The following is a 15,313-nucleotide window of genomic DNA, read 5'->3' as shown; positions in this document are numbered from 1 at the left end:
CGGACGGATTTTTGTGTATTGTTCTAAGTCAAAGAATAAGCAGTAGTTTAGAAGTATTCGATGAGTATCATTAAAACAACGTAAATGTGAATATTATCGATTTTTTTTAAGTTTTTGAAATTAACGTGTTTCTCAATAATAGATTGTATAAAATGTTTCATATAAAATAAACTTTTTAAATAAATTATTTAAATAACTTTATTTAAACACAAATTTTTTTATATAAGAAATAAAAATTAGATAAAATATAAATATAATAAAAATTTTATTCCGTGTCGAAATCAAAAAAATTTGATTTTTTCTTAACTTTATTCAATTATTTGCTTGATTACAACTTCCGATTTATATCCTGTGTTTTATTTCAAGAAGGATATGACTACTTCTTTAGCGTAAAAACAACATATTTGAATCTTGTTTTTTTTATTAAACATTTCTTGAAAAAATGTAGATAATGGAATTCCTTTTTTAATAATACGCACTCAATTCGTTATCTAAATGTAACGTTCTCGTGAGTGCGATAACAGACACACACGCGCACATGGCGAACAAAGAAATTGTGTGTTTTCTTTAAGCGATAGCAAACGACGCGAGAAGTGTGGTTCGGATTTTAAATGGAAAAACAAGCGAAAAACATGTGTGGGAAACTCCGTGCTGCTTATATATCGGTACGTGGCAAAACGCGCGTCCCAAATACATTTGCTTTGTCGCAAATAGCGATAAAATATACGTATGCAGACGTACGAAACGTCTCCCACTGCAATTACTTTCTCTCCCGGCAAACAGAAAACGATTTTAAATTCTTCGTTAAATTCGAAGAGAGAAAGTGTTGTTGCAAAATTCGGAGCCGCGGAGAGTGAAAATTGAAAATCTACAGAGAGGATGCGCCACACAAATAATACTCGAAAAATACGCAAAACTATTTTCGCGCGTTTCAATTAGTCTTGGCTCAAAACAACACAATATGTTTACTCAACAATAATTCTAGTTTAATTAATTGCGTGATTCAACGTTACGTTTTTACGAAGATCAAATAGAATATATTGTGTTATATGAAAATCTTTCCGTCCTTGCGAATATACAAATAGAAACGATTAATAGACTAACACATGTGACGCGACCGTGCAACCGCGAGTGTTGCTTTATCATCGTTTTCTTTTCGTTAAACCGGCATCGTGTTCTCGTTATCAAAGCTAACGCCTGAGCGCATGTAAATTATGGAAACGGCACGGCCTTGCGAAACAACTCGTATAGAGTAACTCACACACACACACACACGCACACAGGCTGCCATAAATTTTTCCAGAAGTTTTAAGGATACATTCGTTTAACAAAATCTCATAATAAATCCATCACTGAAGATAAAGAAACGCGCGTGAAAATGTGTAAAAGAAACACCTAAAAGATTTTTTTTTCTTTTCGGTAGAAATTCAACAAAATAACTTGTTGAGAAAAAGACTTAATAAAGTCACTTCCTACTATTATAAAATATTGGAAAAGGAAATATAAACTCGCCGAAGCAGCACAACGAGAAAGAATTTACTAACAATATTAATTAATCAATTTTCTGCGGGGAAAAACATTTTTGTTCTTCGTTAAATTGAACGAGAGATCGCGAAAAGTCCCGCGGCTACTCGCGCGGGAAAATCTGTCGCGGCGCAGTCTTTACAATGTTGTAATTACTGATTGCTAATAAAAGCCAAACGATACCGTCTGTCTATCAGTTCGATCTAACAGCGAGCGTAATTTTTCGTCGTTTACTTACACAAGCGTGCGAGAGGTTCGAACACTATCATCTCTTTTTCTCTCTCTCTCTCTCTCGGATAAATCGCATTGAACGAAACCTTGCGTTGTTGCGAGAAAAGCGTAAAAACGTATAACTCAACGCAGCTGTCCATAAAAACAATTCATTAAGCGAATCGGCCAAGTGTGCGAACAGGAAACGAGAATACTTGTGCGCGTTTTCCTCAATTCCCTTTGTAGCCGCGGCGATGCTGTCGTTTGTTTCCAATAAAAGTGTCGTTAATGACACAGTGTCTGCATTAGCGATATCTTTTGCTTGTATTAATTGTGAATAGATTAATTTTGTGTGTGCGTGCGCGTGACATCGTACATCTCGATGTCACGCGCATTTAACCGAGGTACGTTATTTTGCAAGAATCTAATGTTGTGCACCGCAACTTAATTTTCGGCCCGATAATAATTTGGCGAATAGCGTATCATTAAGAGTTGCTTACATCCGGATAGTCATTGTCCTTGAGCATCTTCCTCTCCTCGTAGACAGGATGAATACGAGAGAGGGAAGGGGAGGAGGAGGAAAGGAAGAGGAGATTTTACCGACGACAGAAAAAAGCGAAATAACAACTCTCCGTACGAACGAGATGCGATTCGGTTATTACGCGTTTGCGAAAAATTACAATACGATCGCGTTTTGTTTTTGTTTTGTTTTTTAATTTTATTTAGATCTCGCGTATATTTTTTGCAATTTAACGCGAATGTGATAGTAATTAAATTTATCTCAGGAGAAAAACAAGCTGTGGGATCTCGTTATTCAACGATACACTATTAATTTTTTTTCACAATATCAATTATCATGTAACACAATGCAAACGGCATTGATTTTCATATCAAGAAACAAGCGGTAAAACATCGTGCTCGTAATTGGATTGAACTGATAGATGTGTTTAGTTTTTGCTCTAGGTCTCGTGTAATTGTATTGCGTCACGATTCCGTAGCTTACGCGACGAATTGCTATTATTTCATCCAATTTAAATGTAATAAAAAATAGAAAAAAAAACTGTCTCTTTCTTTAAATTCCAGTTACACCGATGTTATATGATAAACTTCTAATTGTTTAATAAATAAACTTTCTAATTGTTTACTTTATTTTACATAGATAGGCGAGAGCAAGAGCCAAACACGTTTGAGTTGAATTGTGTTTCAACGATGTGTGGAGGATATTCAGAGTTTTTCTCGCCAGCGCGCAGGCCAGTTGCTTTTGTTGAAGGATATACGCGCGTTTAGAGTCGACGCAAAGCGAGTCTCCACAAAGAGAACCACGTACCGACTACTTTTAATAAATACGGTTCACACTGCGTGTAACGTTACGCAACTGCAACACAGAGCAGCGGGTGGCACGTCTTGTCGGAAGCATGCAATTTCGCAATCATATTCAGAGCGAATGGCTGTACAGCGATCCCCGAGATGAACGGGGGCGCGGGAAAGAAGTGTAAAGAGAGAGAGAATATTCGGCCTCTCTGACGGATTTTGCGGATCACGTCAATCAAGTCGCGTTTCGTAACGCCGCGAAAAATGCCGACTTCTGTCTCTTAATCATTTTCGCGTATGTTTCATCGTCGAAACGAGATTACCGTCGAAACTGGAAACCATCGTGACGGCGCGGCGCGCGGTAAAACTAAGAGCTTCTACACTCGCGTTGTTCGTTATTTTTTTTTTAAAAGAGACGATCGTTTAAAAAACAATTTCGTAATTTCTTCGAACGATCTGACAAGTTCGCGAAATAATATCGCTAACACGAAATCGTCACGACAAAAGCGCAATTTAGCCGTCGCAAAAACGACGTAAATCGACTTTTCGACGAGAGCGCACGTCGCGTAAATTAAGTAATTTTAATTTACATGTGAATACATATATACATATATGTGTATACATATATATATATTAGCATATTTCTGCACAACATCCTGCAAACGGCTCTTATATGACCATACTTTATATTTCTTAAGTAATTTTTTTCTTGGAAATTTTCTATTACGTATTACGAAAGCGATTGAAAAATGCGTTCAAGTTGATTTTCAAGGCGACAACATTCTCTAACGCATCCGTGAATACAAACAAGAGCTTTCTCTTTAGTCGTCGCGTTCGTGTCAGATCGAGGTGAAGAAGTTTTGAAGCGCGAACAACGTCAACGACACGGCGCGAAAACAACGCCTTGTTTTCTCATCAAATTGAAGAGAGAAAATAAATCTTTTCTTCTCGTCGTTCGGTCGTTGCTTCACATTCGAAGCGGTCGGACAAAATACGTATCGCAAACGACGATTATTTGTCGTCCGTATATTAGCATAAAAGTGACCGCGACAACGACAGTTCGAGCAATAGCAATTCAACGCGAAATTGCGGATAAATATGATAAAATATCGTCACTATCGGTGAGATTGCGCGCCCGACTGGTGCGCGGACAGAAGCAGCTTTCTTTTCTTAAGTTTCGTTTTCTTTTGTATTTAACGTCTCGTGTGTATATTTCGTCATTTTTTTTTGTGCGGAATTGTCTGCTTTCGCAATTAGATTTCATTGCCACCACGTTCGGCGCGAGCCACTCGTAACAAAAAAAAAAAAAAAAAAAGAAAAGAACCGCGAAGAATTAACATCTCGAAGCGACGATTGTTATCGCTGGCGATTCTTACCTGGAAAGAGGATCGACAAACAGAGCGACGATTATCACCGCGACGATGATGCACGAAAGATAAATAGCGGAAATCTCGTAGATCTCAGACTCCGGCGGCCGTTCCAGGTTCTCGTGACCTCCGTTTCCAAGGATGCAGAAATCGGCGCCGCACAGTTTGATTTTGTCCCAGCTAGTGGTGCTGTTGCCGCCACCGCCGCCACCTCCGCCGTCGCTCAGTACTGCAATTTGAAAGTATTCTCTGAGTCGTTTCCTTGAACATCCGCGTGCTTTCACTGTCATTTCGCCTCCTCACGTTCGCGCGCAATTCGCACACGCATTTCACATCGGCAAAGATGTATGTGTATATTTTAACACAACCCGTTTTCTTCCTGTTTCAATTTTTACGTATATTTATATATGATTATGTATATTTATATATTTGGTTACATATTTATACATACTTGTAAAAAACACAATTTATAGATTATATTGCGCAAAAAATATATTTTTTACTAAAAATAATGTCTATTTCTATAAATATATAATATTACAATACGCGGATATTACATATTATACACATATACATATATTAATATATATTATAAATATATTTTAATTATATTATACATAATTGAAATGTATAATAAATAAATAATAAAATATTCAGAAACGTTTATTTTTTCGCGTTTTATTTGTGTCTTTTAATCGAGAGAAAATTAATTGTCTCCAGAAATATTAAAATAGAAGAAAAAAGTAGAGCCGATTTAAAGTATACGAATGAATTTATTGTCGTAGATAACCGCACACATTCGTTAAGCTCCGAATGTTATTAATTTTCTGAAATAAGAAACGATTATATTATATTACATCGTTACTTCTATTATAAATCGAGAATACTTATATTGCGTCGTGAGGATTACGGGAATCGGCGTGTTCGTGTTCATCACGATCGCGCGACGAGAGAGTCGTCGGCTGGACGACGAGGAAGAGAGAACGAAAGAGAGAAGCCTGGTCTTCTCCATAATCAATATTTCATGAGCGAGTTTCACCGCGCGCGTTGCAGACGAGACATTCCTCCCTAATCGCGTTCCGCGGACTAGCGCAATTTATGTGCGCGTTAGCGCGTTCGGCTTTCCATGGTCAAAAAATCGATTATGCGTATCGGATCGTCCCGCGGAGGTAATGCCGAACATTGAGGTCACGGTTGCAGTTTGTATCTCTCGATACAAAGTGGGAATCATTGATCACGCAATCGTCGCGTTTTTATTCGCGACGCGTGAAGTCGGGAAAGACCTTTGTCGGACGTAAATATCTATGGGATTTTATCTGTCCGATTTAGAGACGCGCGCGCGCGCGCGCGCAGTAAAAAGATTCATTCGGACTAACACGCGTTTCGATTGCATTAACGCAACGCTAAAGAAAAACACGCGTCGATATTGCGCGCAAGAATCGAGAGTCGGAGAAAATGCCGTTATATATTTGCCGTTATATATTGTGACACCTCTTTGTCACGGGATATTTTCAGATCTAGATTCGCAGAAGAGAAATATTCATTTATTCAGAAATTATTTATTTGTTGCGAACTCTACCACCTTATCGTCGCGTTTAAATCAGATGCGCGCGTGCTATGTAAATGGAAAAAAACATTTTTAACTCGCGCATTATCAAGTGGAAATTATTAAACCGCATCGAAGACTGGAGAAATATTCACGAGCAAAGTGAGAAAGAAATTACACTCACGATACAACTGTGTAAACGTTTCAGTTCGCGCACATGTGCACAGCTAATGAAAGAGCGCGTTTTAATGTCGCAAACATATATAAACATTATCGATGTATGTGATCCGATTTGTGCAACAAAATGTGATGAAACGAGTGCGCGTCGCACGGCGAAACGCGTGATACTTTTTGTCTTCGCACGCACGTCAATATTTACCGCGCGAAAAAGTAACAACCGCCCGACAAGTTCGCGCCGGTTAAATCATTGACCGGAACTACTGACACGTGCGCGACTTTCATCGTCGTCTATCGCCGCGTCCGATCTGGAATCGCGCTATTTGCTAACTCGCACGCGAACGCTCTTCCTGTATATTGAATTATTAAATATAAAAAAAAAACTTGACAAAAAAATGTATATGTATTTATATTTGTGTCGAGTTTTATATTTAATGACCCAATTATAATAATATTATTACGTCTGGTGCGTAACTCTTTTGCAGTTTTAATACGCGAGAATTACAAAAGAACATTATTTTATTAGAATAAAACACAAATTGTTTTTTAACACAAGATTTTTAACACAATTCCGAAAAAAGTAAGAGCCGCGCATCCGAAACGCCCCGATTCAAATCTGCAGTCAAATTTTCCGATCAAACAGCCGTCCTTAGACAACTCTTCTGTGTTTATATATATTAGATTTTAATCAATGATTGCAAGGAAGGCTTATTGTTTACTCTGGTATTTACATTGGCCATTCTGTTTTGTGCGTTCTGTCAAAGACTAGAAGCGATTAGAAGAACTTTCACCAGAGGAGTAGCGCCAATTACACGTCAAATGTTTATAATATTCTTTTAATCGAGATTAACCGTTATCTGTTTTTTTTCTTATGTTTTCGCTGTTATGTTACAAACACGCGGGAAAATACGCGCTCGAAATGTGAAGGAAATACACTTCAAGTCAAGTATAAACCGGATCCCTTTCACACGATAATGTATTTCTCGTTATAAATTTATCTCGTTACAAATGTGAGAGATCGGTGTTAGAATATATACATACAAATTTAGATTCGCGTAGATTTTTTGAGCCGGTGTTGTCAGACAAAAAAATATATAAATTTGCTCACGTCTATAAATATCAATCGAAACATCTGACGTATAACGAAATCTCGTTAATTTCAAGAAATTATTCGGTTGCGTATCTACGATCTGTATAGCCTTCGATTTGCTATCGATCATTCATCGCTATTATACCGCGTACACACGTCGACCTCCACAAGGACTTCAACAAGACAGTCTTAACCTTAGCCGAACGCCATTACATACAAATGGCGCCTGACGCTAATGGCCAACTTTTTTTTTTTCACCTATTCGCAATAAAGCAAGACTTTATCTGTATGTAATCGTATTTTATACGTATGTGTATATATATGTGTGTGTGTGTGATAATAAATATGTTTTACATAATGATGCCAATGTATGTGATATCGCAAATCGCGCGTGAGGAGATCGAAGAAGTGTTTTCTTTCGCGCGTAAGAGAGCGAACACGTAATGAGATATACCGGCCGCGTGTTGCCTTTGTGTTGGAGGCGCACGCGGTTGTATGTATATATCGGAGAATGCGCGTAGTAGGCAGCAGTACGGAAACCGACCGTTGCGAGTTTATACCGGATAAATCTTGTTTCTTCCCGGCGAGAGAGTGTGCGAGAGTCGCGCTCTGTCCGACTCCGAGCGGCCTCTCTCTCTTTCTCTCTCGCTCGCTCGACGAGAGTCCCTCACCGCGCCGCGTGTTCTTCGTACGCGTGAGAGGTGCGTAAAGATACACGCGCGGAGGATACACACGTCGAGTGGAGATACCGAGAGTTTAGCCCGACTGTCCGACTCTGAAACATTCGTTTCCACTGGCGCGTTCCGGCGCGCGGAGTTATAATTATGGGTATCTAATCGGCAAATATCGCTCGCGCATATTTCATATTCTTAATCAGAACTAGTTATAAGTTGGATGTTATCAAAGAATGAAAGCAACAAATTTTGGAACAGTGAGAAATGATACTTTTAGATACCTCGCCCGAGTTGCGCGCAAAAAATTTGTTTGTTGGAAAATATTAATTTCTCTTGGTTATAAATAAATAAATAAATAAATATTATTTATAATATTTGTTTATTTATTTATTTACTAAAAATAAATATTTATATAAATTTGTTATAAATAAATATTAATATTTATCGCATTTTTCATCTTTAGTTTTAATTAAAACATTTCTTTTGCAAATTCTTTTTTTCTCGAGCGTGATACACTGCAAGCTGACAAATACAATTGCGCACACACTTCTCGGCTGTGTTTGCGGGTAATTAACGGACCGTAAGCTGCTGGCAATTGAGCGTAAAAACCAGACGGTGACTACCCAGATGATTGCGTGTTATTGAGATGTTATAGAATGTCTCTTTATTATGCGCGAGCGCATAATAAAATAACAAGGAGAGCTACTTTTACAACAGTATACACACGCGCAATGTTTCAACATCGCGCGTGGGAATCATCAATCGTCAATTATTTCTCTATATATAATTTTCATATATATATATAGCGCGTGTATTAGATAATTTTATTCTCAGAAGAGAGAAGCGCCAACGGCTATAATCGATAACTATCGATCACGCCAATATATATATATGACGCGAATGCAAAACAATTCTAGAAGTAAATAAATGCAAAACTAATTTCTTAGCGAGTGTGCGTCGATCTTGTCTTATCGTATTTTCATTTTTTCGCATAATATCCAAAACGTTATTTATACAAAAAAAAAAAGATTTTTTATATATTATTGACTTACCGAGGGAGGAGACGAGATTGCCCCAGAGCTCGGCCGTTTGCCACGCCAGAAAGAAGAAGCCGAAGAATCTCACGACAATGGCGTCGACCGGCTGGTCGGTGATCTTGGCGTAGACGCCGCCGACTTGCGTGAGATACGTGGCCTTGGCGGCCCACATGGGGGCGGCGCCGAGACCTAGAAGCACACCGGCGGGCACCAGAGTGTAGAACTTGGGATAGAACTGCGAGCCGATGTAGGGCGCGTAGCAGAGCATCGACAGGCAGAGCGTCCATTTCACGGTAAGCCTCTTGATGAGAAAGGTGGGGACGAAGATGCACGAGAGCACGAGGGCGGCATAAATCGCCGAGAGCGAGACGGTGCCGAGACCGTCGCTGGCGTTAATCGACGATTGCAGATTCGCCGTGCCCTGAAACGCGGTAAACTGCACCATGAAGGCGATCGAAACCGTGCCGATGTTCTTCAGTATACGCCATTTCTCGCCGCGTGACAGTTTGAACTTCCTCGACTGCGTGTCGTCATCCGTTGCCGGAAGCTGCGGCGGCTTCTGCGGCTCCGGTGGTATACCGTCGGTGCCATCGTCCTTGTAACCTTCGTTTCTATAACCGACTCCGCTTACGGTCACCGTGTAGACCGTGTCGTCTCCGCCACCGCCACCGCCTCCGCCGCCACCACCGCCTCCGCCTGTACTTCTGCCGCCGTCGTTTTGCGATGCCACCATTTTACGTGTCGACTACCTAAACAAACGGATATCCGAATTACTTTATCTGTCTTATTAAAAATATTATATCTATTTATTTATTAATATTTATTTTAAAAAAATTAAATTAGAAATTAAACATTTCTAATTTAAAATCCTCCAAACTGTTAGCTAATTAAAAATGTAAACTATGTAACTATTTTGTTATAGTGAGAAGATGGTTTTTGCGAATAAGCAAGTAATTGCGAACGAGTTATTTCGCGTGAACATAATTCAATGGAATTTTTTAATCAATTGCGTGAATTGTATGTATTAGAAAAAACAAAGTGAGTCACCGTATGAACGACGCGATGTCTGAATGACGTGAGTAATGCGACTTTTACTTATCTCACCGTATTTTCTTGCTAATTTAATCAACACTCTTAGCACAAAGTATGTACACAAAACACACGGCAAATACTAGCGTGCATGATATTGCAATATGCTATTAGAACTTATTTCTGTTGGTTTGCGACTTTCTCGGAATCATTGCTGCGCAAACGAGAATCTGCAGATCGCAGAATAAATTACGACAAACGGCCAACCTTTCGGATATAAACAGAGAGAGAGAGAGGACGGAGGAAGAAAATGGCAAGGCTGCATAATCTTCGAAGCAAATGTGGCGCCTCGTACGCGAAAGTGGATACGAAAAAAATATTTTAATCAGCCGCCGCGCACACGCATGCTAATTACGAAAGATTGTGCGAGGATCTTTTACAATCGAGAAAGAGCGCGTGTAATTATAAACGCATTACGCGGATATCTTCTCGATTTGTGTTCAGTTTTTATCTTATTTATCGTTTTGTTTTTGTTTTTTTGTTTTTTATATATTCCATATTTTTCTTTTACGTTGCGAAGATCGACGTAAAAAGATATCGATTACGACGAGAAACGCGAAATATGCCGCGTATATATGCTGGAATGAAAAAAAAAATTCAAGAATCACGGCTGAGAAAATAGACGGTGGACTTGACTTCGCTCGTATGTAGGTACGTGCTCGACGGTTCTTTTTATTGAGTGCGATTCTCTCGAACAATCGGCGTATATCTGCCGCGCGATAAAAGGCAATCGCCCACATGTGCGTCCGGCGGCGGCGATAATCTTCGCGTCGAGATCGATCAATTTGCTCGATCAAGAAAAATCGCAGCGCGCTCGCGAACGTTATTTCAACGTGTTTCGACAAAAGTTGCGACTAATCAAAATCGTATACATTACGCAAAGAAACAATCCTCCCTCCCTGGATTGTTGCGCGTTCAGACGTAAATTCATTTTGTAACCGACAAAACAATTTTTTTTTTTTTTTTGCGCAAAACGATCGAAATTGTTTCTTCTTTTGTGTGTCGCGAAATATTTTCCGTTGATCACGCGACGAGCAACCTCACATTGAAATTGTGCTGCGTATGCTGGTAGACTTATCTGAGCCGCGAGCGTGGCGAAAACTGTGTTTGCGCGCCCGTTCTGTGTGTTGCGTTACCGGTAATAAAAATTATGCGACGTCAGGATAGACACGCTTTGTTACAACCGCACGTCAAAGTAATCGACGCGACATGACACGATTTCTTTTCCGCGCTTCTGTTTCGCGACGCGTGTTTTTACGAGCACATACGAGAAAATCGTATCAACGATTGTCGTAGAAGATACGAAGTGATAAAATAAAAAGGTGAAATAGATAAAAATAAAAATAAATTATGTAACAAATGAAGTAGGTGGGCGGAAAAATATTCCTTACATTTATTCGCTACTCGATTTCTCCAAAATCTGCGGATTAACTTTCTCTGGAGTTTCTTTTTCTCTCTCTTTCTCTCTCTCTCTCTCTTTCTCCTTCTCTCCTTTTCTATTTTTAATAAGGATTTGTTTTCAGAGATCCGAAGACGTAATTTCACAGCCGCGTCTCTTCTCACACGTTTACCCAGGAATTTTTATATCTCTGTGTCGTGTAGGATCAGAAGATAACAGCGCGCGCGCGAGCAACGGAACCGACGATTTTATCTCGCATTTAAATCTCCCGGAACGAATATCCGTATCGTGAAAATGCATTGGCCGACCTAACATCAGAAACCAGTAGAATTAAGGCGATTCGTCGCCGGTGAAAGCCGGTTTAGATCGGTTAGAACCGTGTAATATACACGTTCGGTACACGCAGTTTCGGTCTCGAACATTATGCGTCGATAAATAAATCGTTAAGTTAATATCAGACAAGAAAATCGTTACGTTGAAATGTCCGGGATTTCAGAAAAGAGACGATGTCCACGTATGTATAAATGCGTTCATAAATTTGTGAGGCGAACAACAAAATAATCTCTTTTAGTCGCGCGTTACGAGAACGTGGTGTTAAACAATCCGCGCTCCGACGAGGAAGATACGGATCTCGCATCACGGAGTATAGAGAAATAAAATAATGGACGACCGCGCGCGGCGATTATCCAATCGTCGAGATTACCGCCGCGCGCTCCTAGGACGGCGACGTCTGATGAAACGTCTAATTACCTTGACATATTTCCCCGTGAAAACACGTTTTATTACGTTTAGATGTTTTTTTTTTTCCGCGTACACGATGTGCGCCGTGTCTGGCGGAGACAGAGACGCGCGCAGTGACGAAAAACCGCCGCGCGTTTTGCCGCGCAGATTGCTCTTGGTTGGTCGTCGAGATAAGTGGTCTGCGCCGGAGAGGATGCCATAAAATAATTTAATAACAGAAAAAAATATCGCGTTTGTTTTTTTTTTTTTGTTGTATTTCAGTGTACTTCCCGATGCCTCCAATTATTTCTGCCGTAAACGCGTTACGTCATCTGTGAGAATTAAATAACGTCTTTTTATATCTTTCTTTTATTGACACCAGATACGAGGTTTTTTAAACCGTTGTGTGTCGGCAGAATAAAAAAAAAAAAAAAGCGCGTTGTTGTGGTAATTAAAAATCATCGTGAGACACCCGGGTGATAAAAGCAGGCGTTTTATCTGGTTCCGTGAGATTTTTAATTATTCTCACCTTCGTCATTATATGCGTATTATATCGTTCTCGAATCGAGAGATCGACGGTGCCGTAATTATCGTCGTCGCGTGGAATATCTCCGACAATAAGAAACCGTGTCGTGCATTGTGCAAGCAACACAATTGTCGAGAATGCGTGTAAACTTGTAAACATTCGCCACAAGGACACTGGCAATCTCGCCTTGGACATATTGCCGTATCTTGTTCTTCCGAACAAAAGTGTTAAAACATCCTAGAGAGTTCCCGAATCAGAAAAAAAAAACCTTTTATATATACATGTTTATATAATCGCCACTTAATGGCACATAATTTAAATATAAAAGTATTTTAATTGCTCGCGAGCGGATCGTTCGTTTGCATTTCTTCAAGTTTACAACAAGCGTCGTCTTTTCGACGATTAGAAGCGATTCGGAAAGACGAGGAATGTTTTGTTGTCTCGAAAGTGTGAAAGTGCGTTTGCGAAAAATGAGAAACAAAAAAAGTTCCATTTGTTTTGCGCGTCTTTGAATCAGAGACAACATCAATTGGATTTTTTTTTTTTATTAAAAACCGAGTCTCTCTTTATGTGGACAACGTCCTTGCGAACAACGTCAAAACCAGGTTGCTTCGACAGTTCGTCGTCGTCACAGACGCTCCGCCAAGTTTAACGACTCAAATACCACAACTAAAACCCGATCTAACTCATCGATCTCTCGTCCGTACGAGCATTTTTTTCTCTTCGCTCGTGAGATAGATTAACGACTTCGCCGTGTAATTACGTTCGTGCTCGCAGTTTCATTAACGGCTCTCAGATGGCACGTATCGAGGGTGCTTGTAGATTCGCTTGTCGTCGATGTAATCCATGCAAACGCGTGACGAACCGTGCCATGCCCGTATCACGGCGCGCATCACAATTAAGCGGCGCTCACAACCGATCGGCCACTCCCTTACGTAAACGCGTTCTATTTCGAATTACGCTCGTCTATTCTCGAACGTATGTGTACATTATGTATATACATATATTAGTGGTTTTTCCGCCATTCGCGTATTCCGCGCGAAAATCACGCGGAGGGAGAGGAATGTTAAGCACCCCGATAGAACGCAACAAGTCGCATCTGTTTCTTGCAAGAGATATCGCAGAGGAAAATAAAATGCGCGCGAGCGATACGCGCGACGAATCGCAGATTCGGTCGAGATCGGTGTCGCCACGAATTCTCAAAGAGGAGAGAAGAAAAGAGCAAAAAAAAAAAAAAAGACGAGCAAAAAACTCGGCGCGACTCTACAAAATAAAGTAACGTTCTTGTAATGTTGTCAGGGTCGCGTCGAATATTTGAAAATATTGACGATTACTTGTTAAATGACCGGCCTCAATTATGCGATAATGAAACGCAACGGCGCGATCGCGTCTTTTACGTCACCGAGCATTCGTTCGGTTTCGTGTACCGAAACGTCATCGATACGACGCGGTGATTTCGACTGCAGGTAATTTAAATAAGCAGAGCTGCTTTAACAAAGAGAGCCCGTGTAATACCTTTTTATCTGTAATAATTTTACATACATGTGTAATTAATTCCGCGTCTCTCTGTGTTAACCTTCCGCGCGTCCGTAGATCTCTCTCAAACCCATTCAAAAATTGCGCATTGACGCATTTCTAGAAAAAATTAATTTATTTAAACGTTTGTATCTTTAAAATTACTAGAGATTGTTTTTAATTTGTTTTTAATTTGTTTTGCATCGACGCAGAATCGTTCAAACTTCCGATTCAAAAAAAAGAAATTGAAAAAATATTGATTTTTTGCGAAAATATTCGATCTTAAAATCACGTGGGTCTCACAGACCCAGTCTACGATATTCGTAGATCTTGTTTTAGGTCTGCAGGCGAAGGGTTAAAAATCGTCGCGCAAGTAGCGCGTTCAGCTGTTTGTCATCAAAACATTAACATTTTGTGATGTGTCAATAATCGTCGGACGAGTTTTTCACTATGTAACCGGTTACTGTGTTCAACGCTGACTCAGCGCCGGTTATCAGTAGATTATTAACAGGCTATACGTGTGGCATTCGAGAAACTCGGTATCGGAGCGTGACCGCCGCTTACCCACGAGTGCATTCAAGATTCTCGGATCTTCGACGTATCCGCAACAGGTAACGCAACGGTGTTTCTCCTTCTATCGGACAAAGGTACGGCGTATTCAATTAGAATGCAACACGATAAAGAATCTATAAAAATTGTGTCTTCGTATATTCTACCGCAAAACGGGAGAGTCACAATTTATCCTGTTAATGTTTATTGTTTACGCTTTTTCGCGACTGGTTCTTGTTTAATTGCGTCAATCTTTGATCCGGTTCGGGATTGGTCGGCGATATTTGGTTTGCGAGTGACATAATTTCAAAAAACAAACGTGTAAAAATATTTATATCGTAATATCAATGGCGCGCTCGTAGATATTTTGAATATTTCTAAATAATGTTCTAATCTGATACAAAATTACATCTGTAACTGTGAGTTAAAAAATTTTAAAGATATTGAAAGTAGAAACGCGCGCGCGAGGGGATGTCATAAAAAGAGCCGAATGACACATAGACGGATAGTGACGAAGTATCGCGTTGCTATTGTTGTTGACAAGTTTCATTGTTTAAAAGAACAAACGTCAAACGCTGA

The 15,313-nt window shown here is 39.8% G+C and overlaps 1 protein-coding gene across 2 annotated transcripts in view; it reads right to left on the bottom strand.

The window, feature by feature from the left end:
- The window catches only part of LOC109855218 (UNC93-like protein), a 37,986-nt gene that overhangs the window by 12,743 nt on the left and 9,930 nt on the right, over nucleotides 1-15,313 (bottom strand). The window contains exons 2-3 of one of the 2 annotated variants that reach the window (XM_020429174.1): nucleotides 8,952-9,685; nucleotides 4,422-4,641 (exon numbers count right to left, since the gene is read on the bottom strand). In XM_020429174.1, coding sequence (XP_020284763.1) covers nucleotides 4,422-4,641; nucleotides 8,952-9,669 — 938 coding nt within the window. In that variant the 5' untranslated portion in view covers nucleotides 9,670-9,685. The remainder of the gene's footprint in view (nucleotides 1-4,421; nucleotides 4,642-8,951; nucleotides 9,686-15,313) is intronic. The other variant, XM_020429175.1, reaches the window with a different exon arrangement.

Source organism: Pseudomyrmex gracilis, unplaced genomic scaffold (assembly GCF_002006095.1).
Source record: "Pseudomyrmex gracilis isolate BER0280 unplaced genomic scaffold, ASM200609v1 scaffold_83, whole genome shotgun sequence".
Lineage (NCBI taxonomy): Eukaryota > Metazoa > Arthropoda > Insecta > Hymenoptera > Formicidae > Pseudomyrmex > Pseudomyrmex gracilis.
Note: the sequence above shows the minus strand (reverse complement) of the source record. Positions and strands in the feature narration are given on the sequence as shown.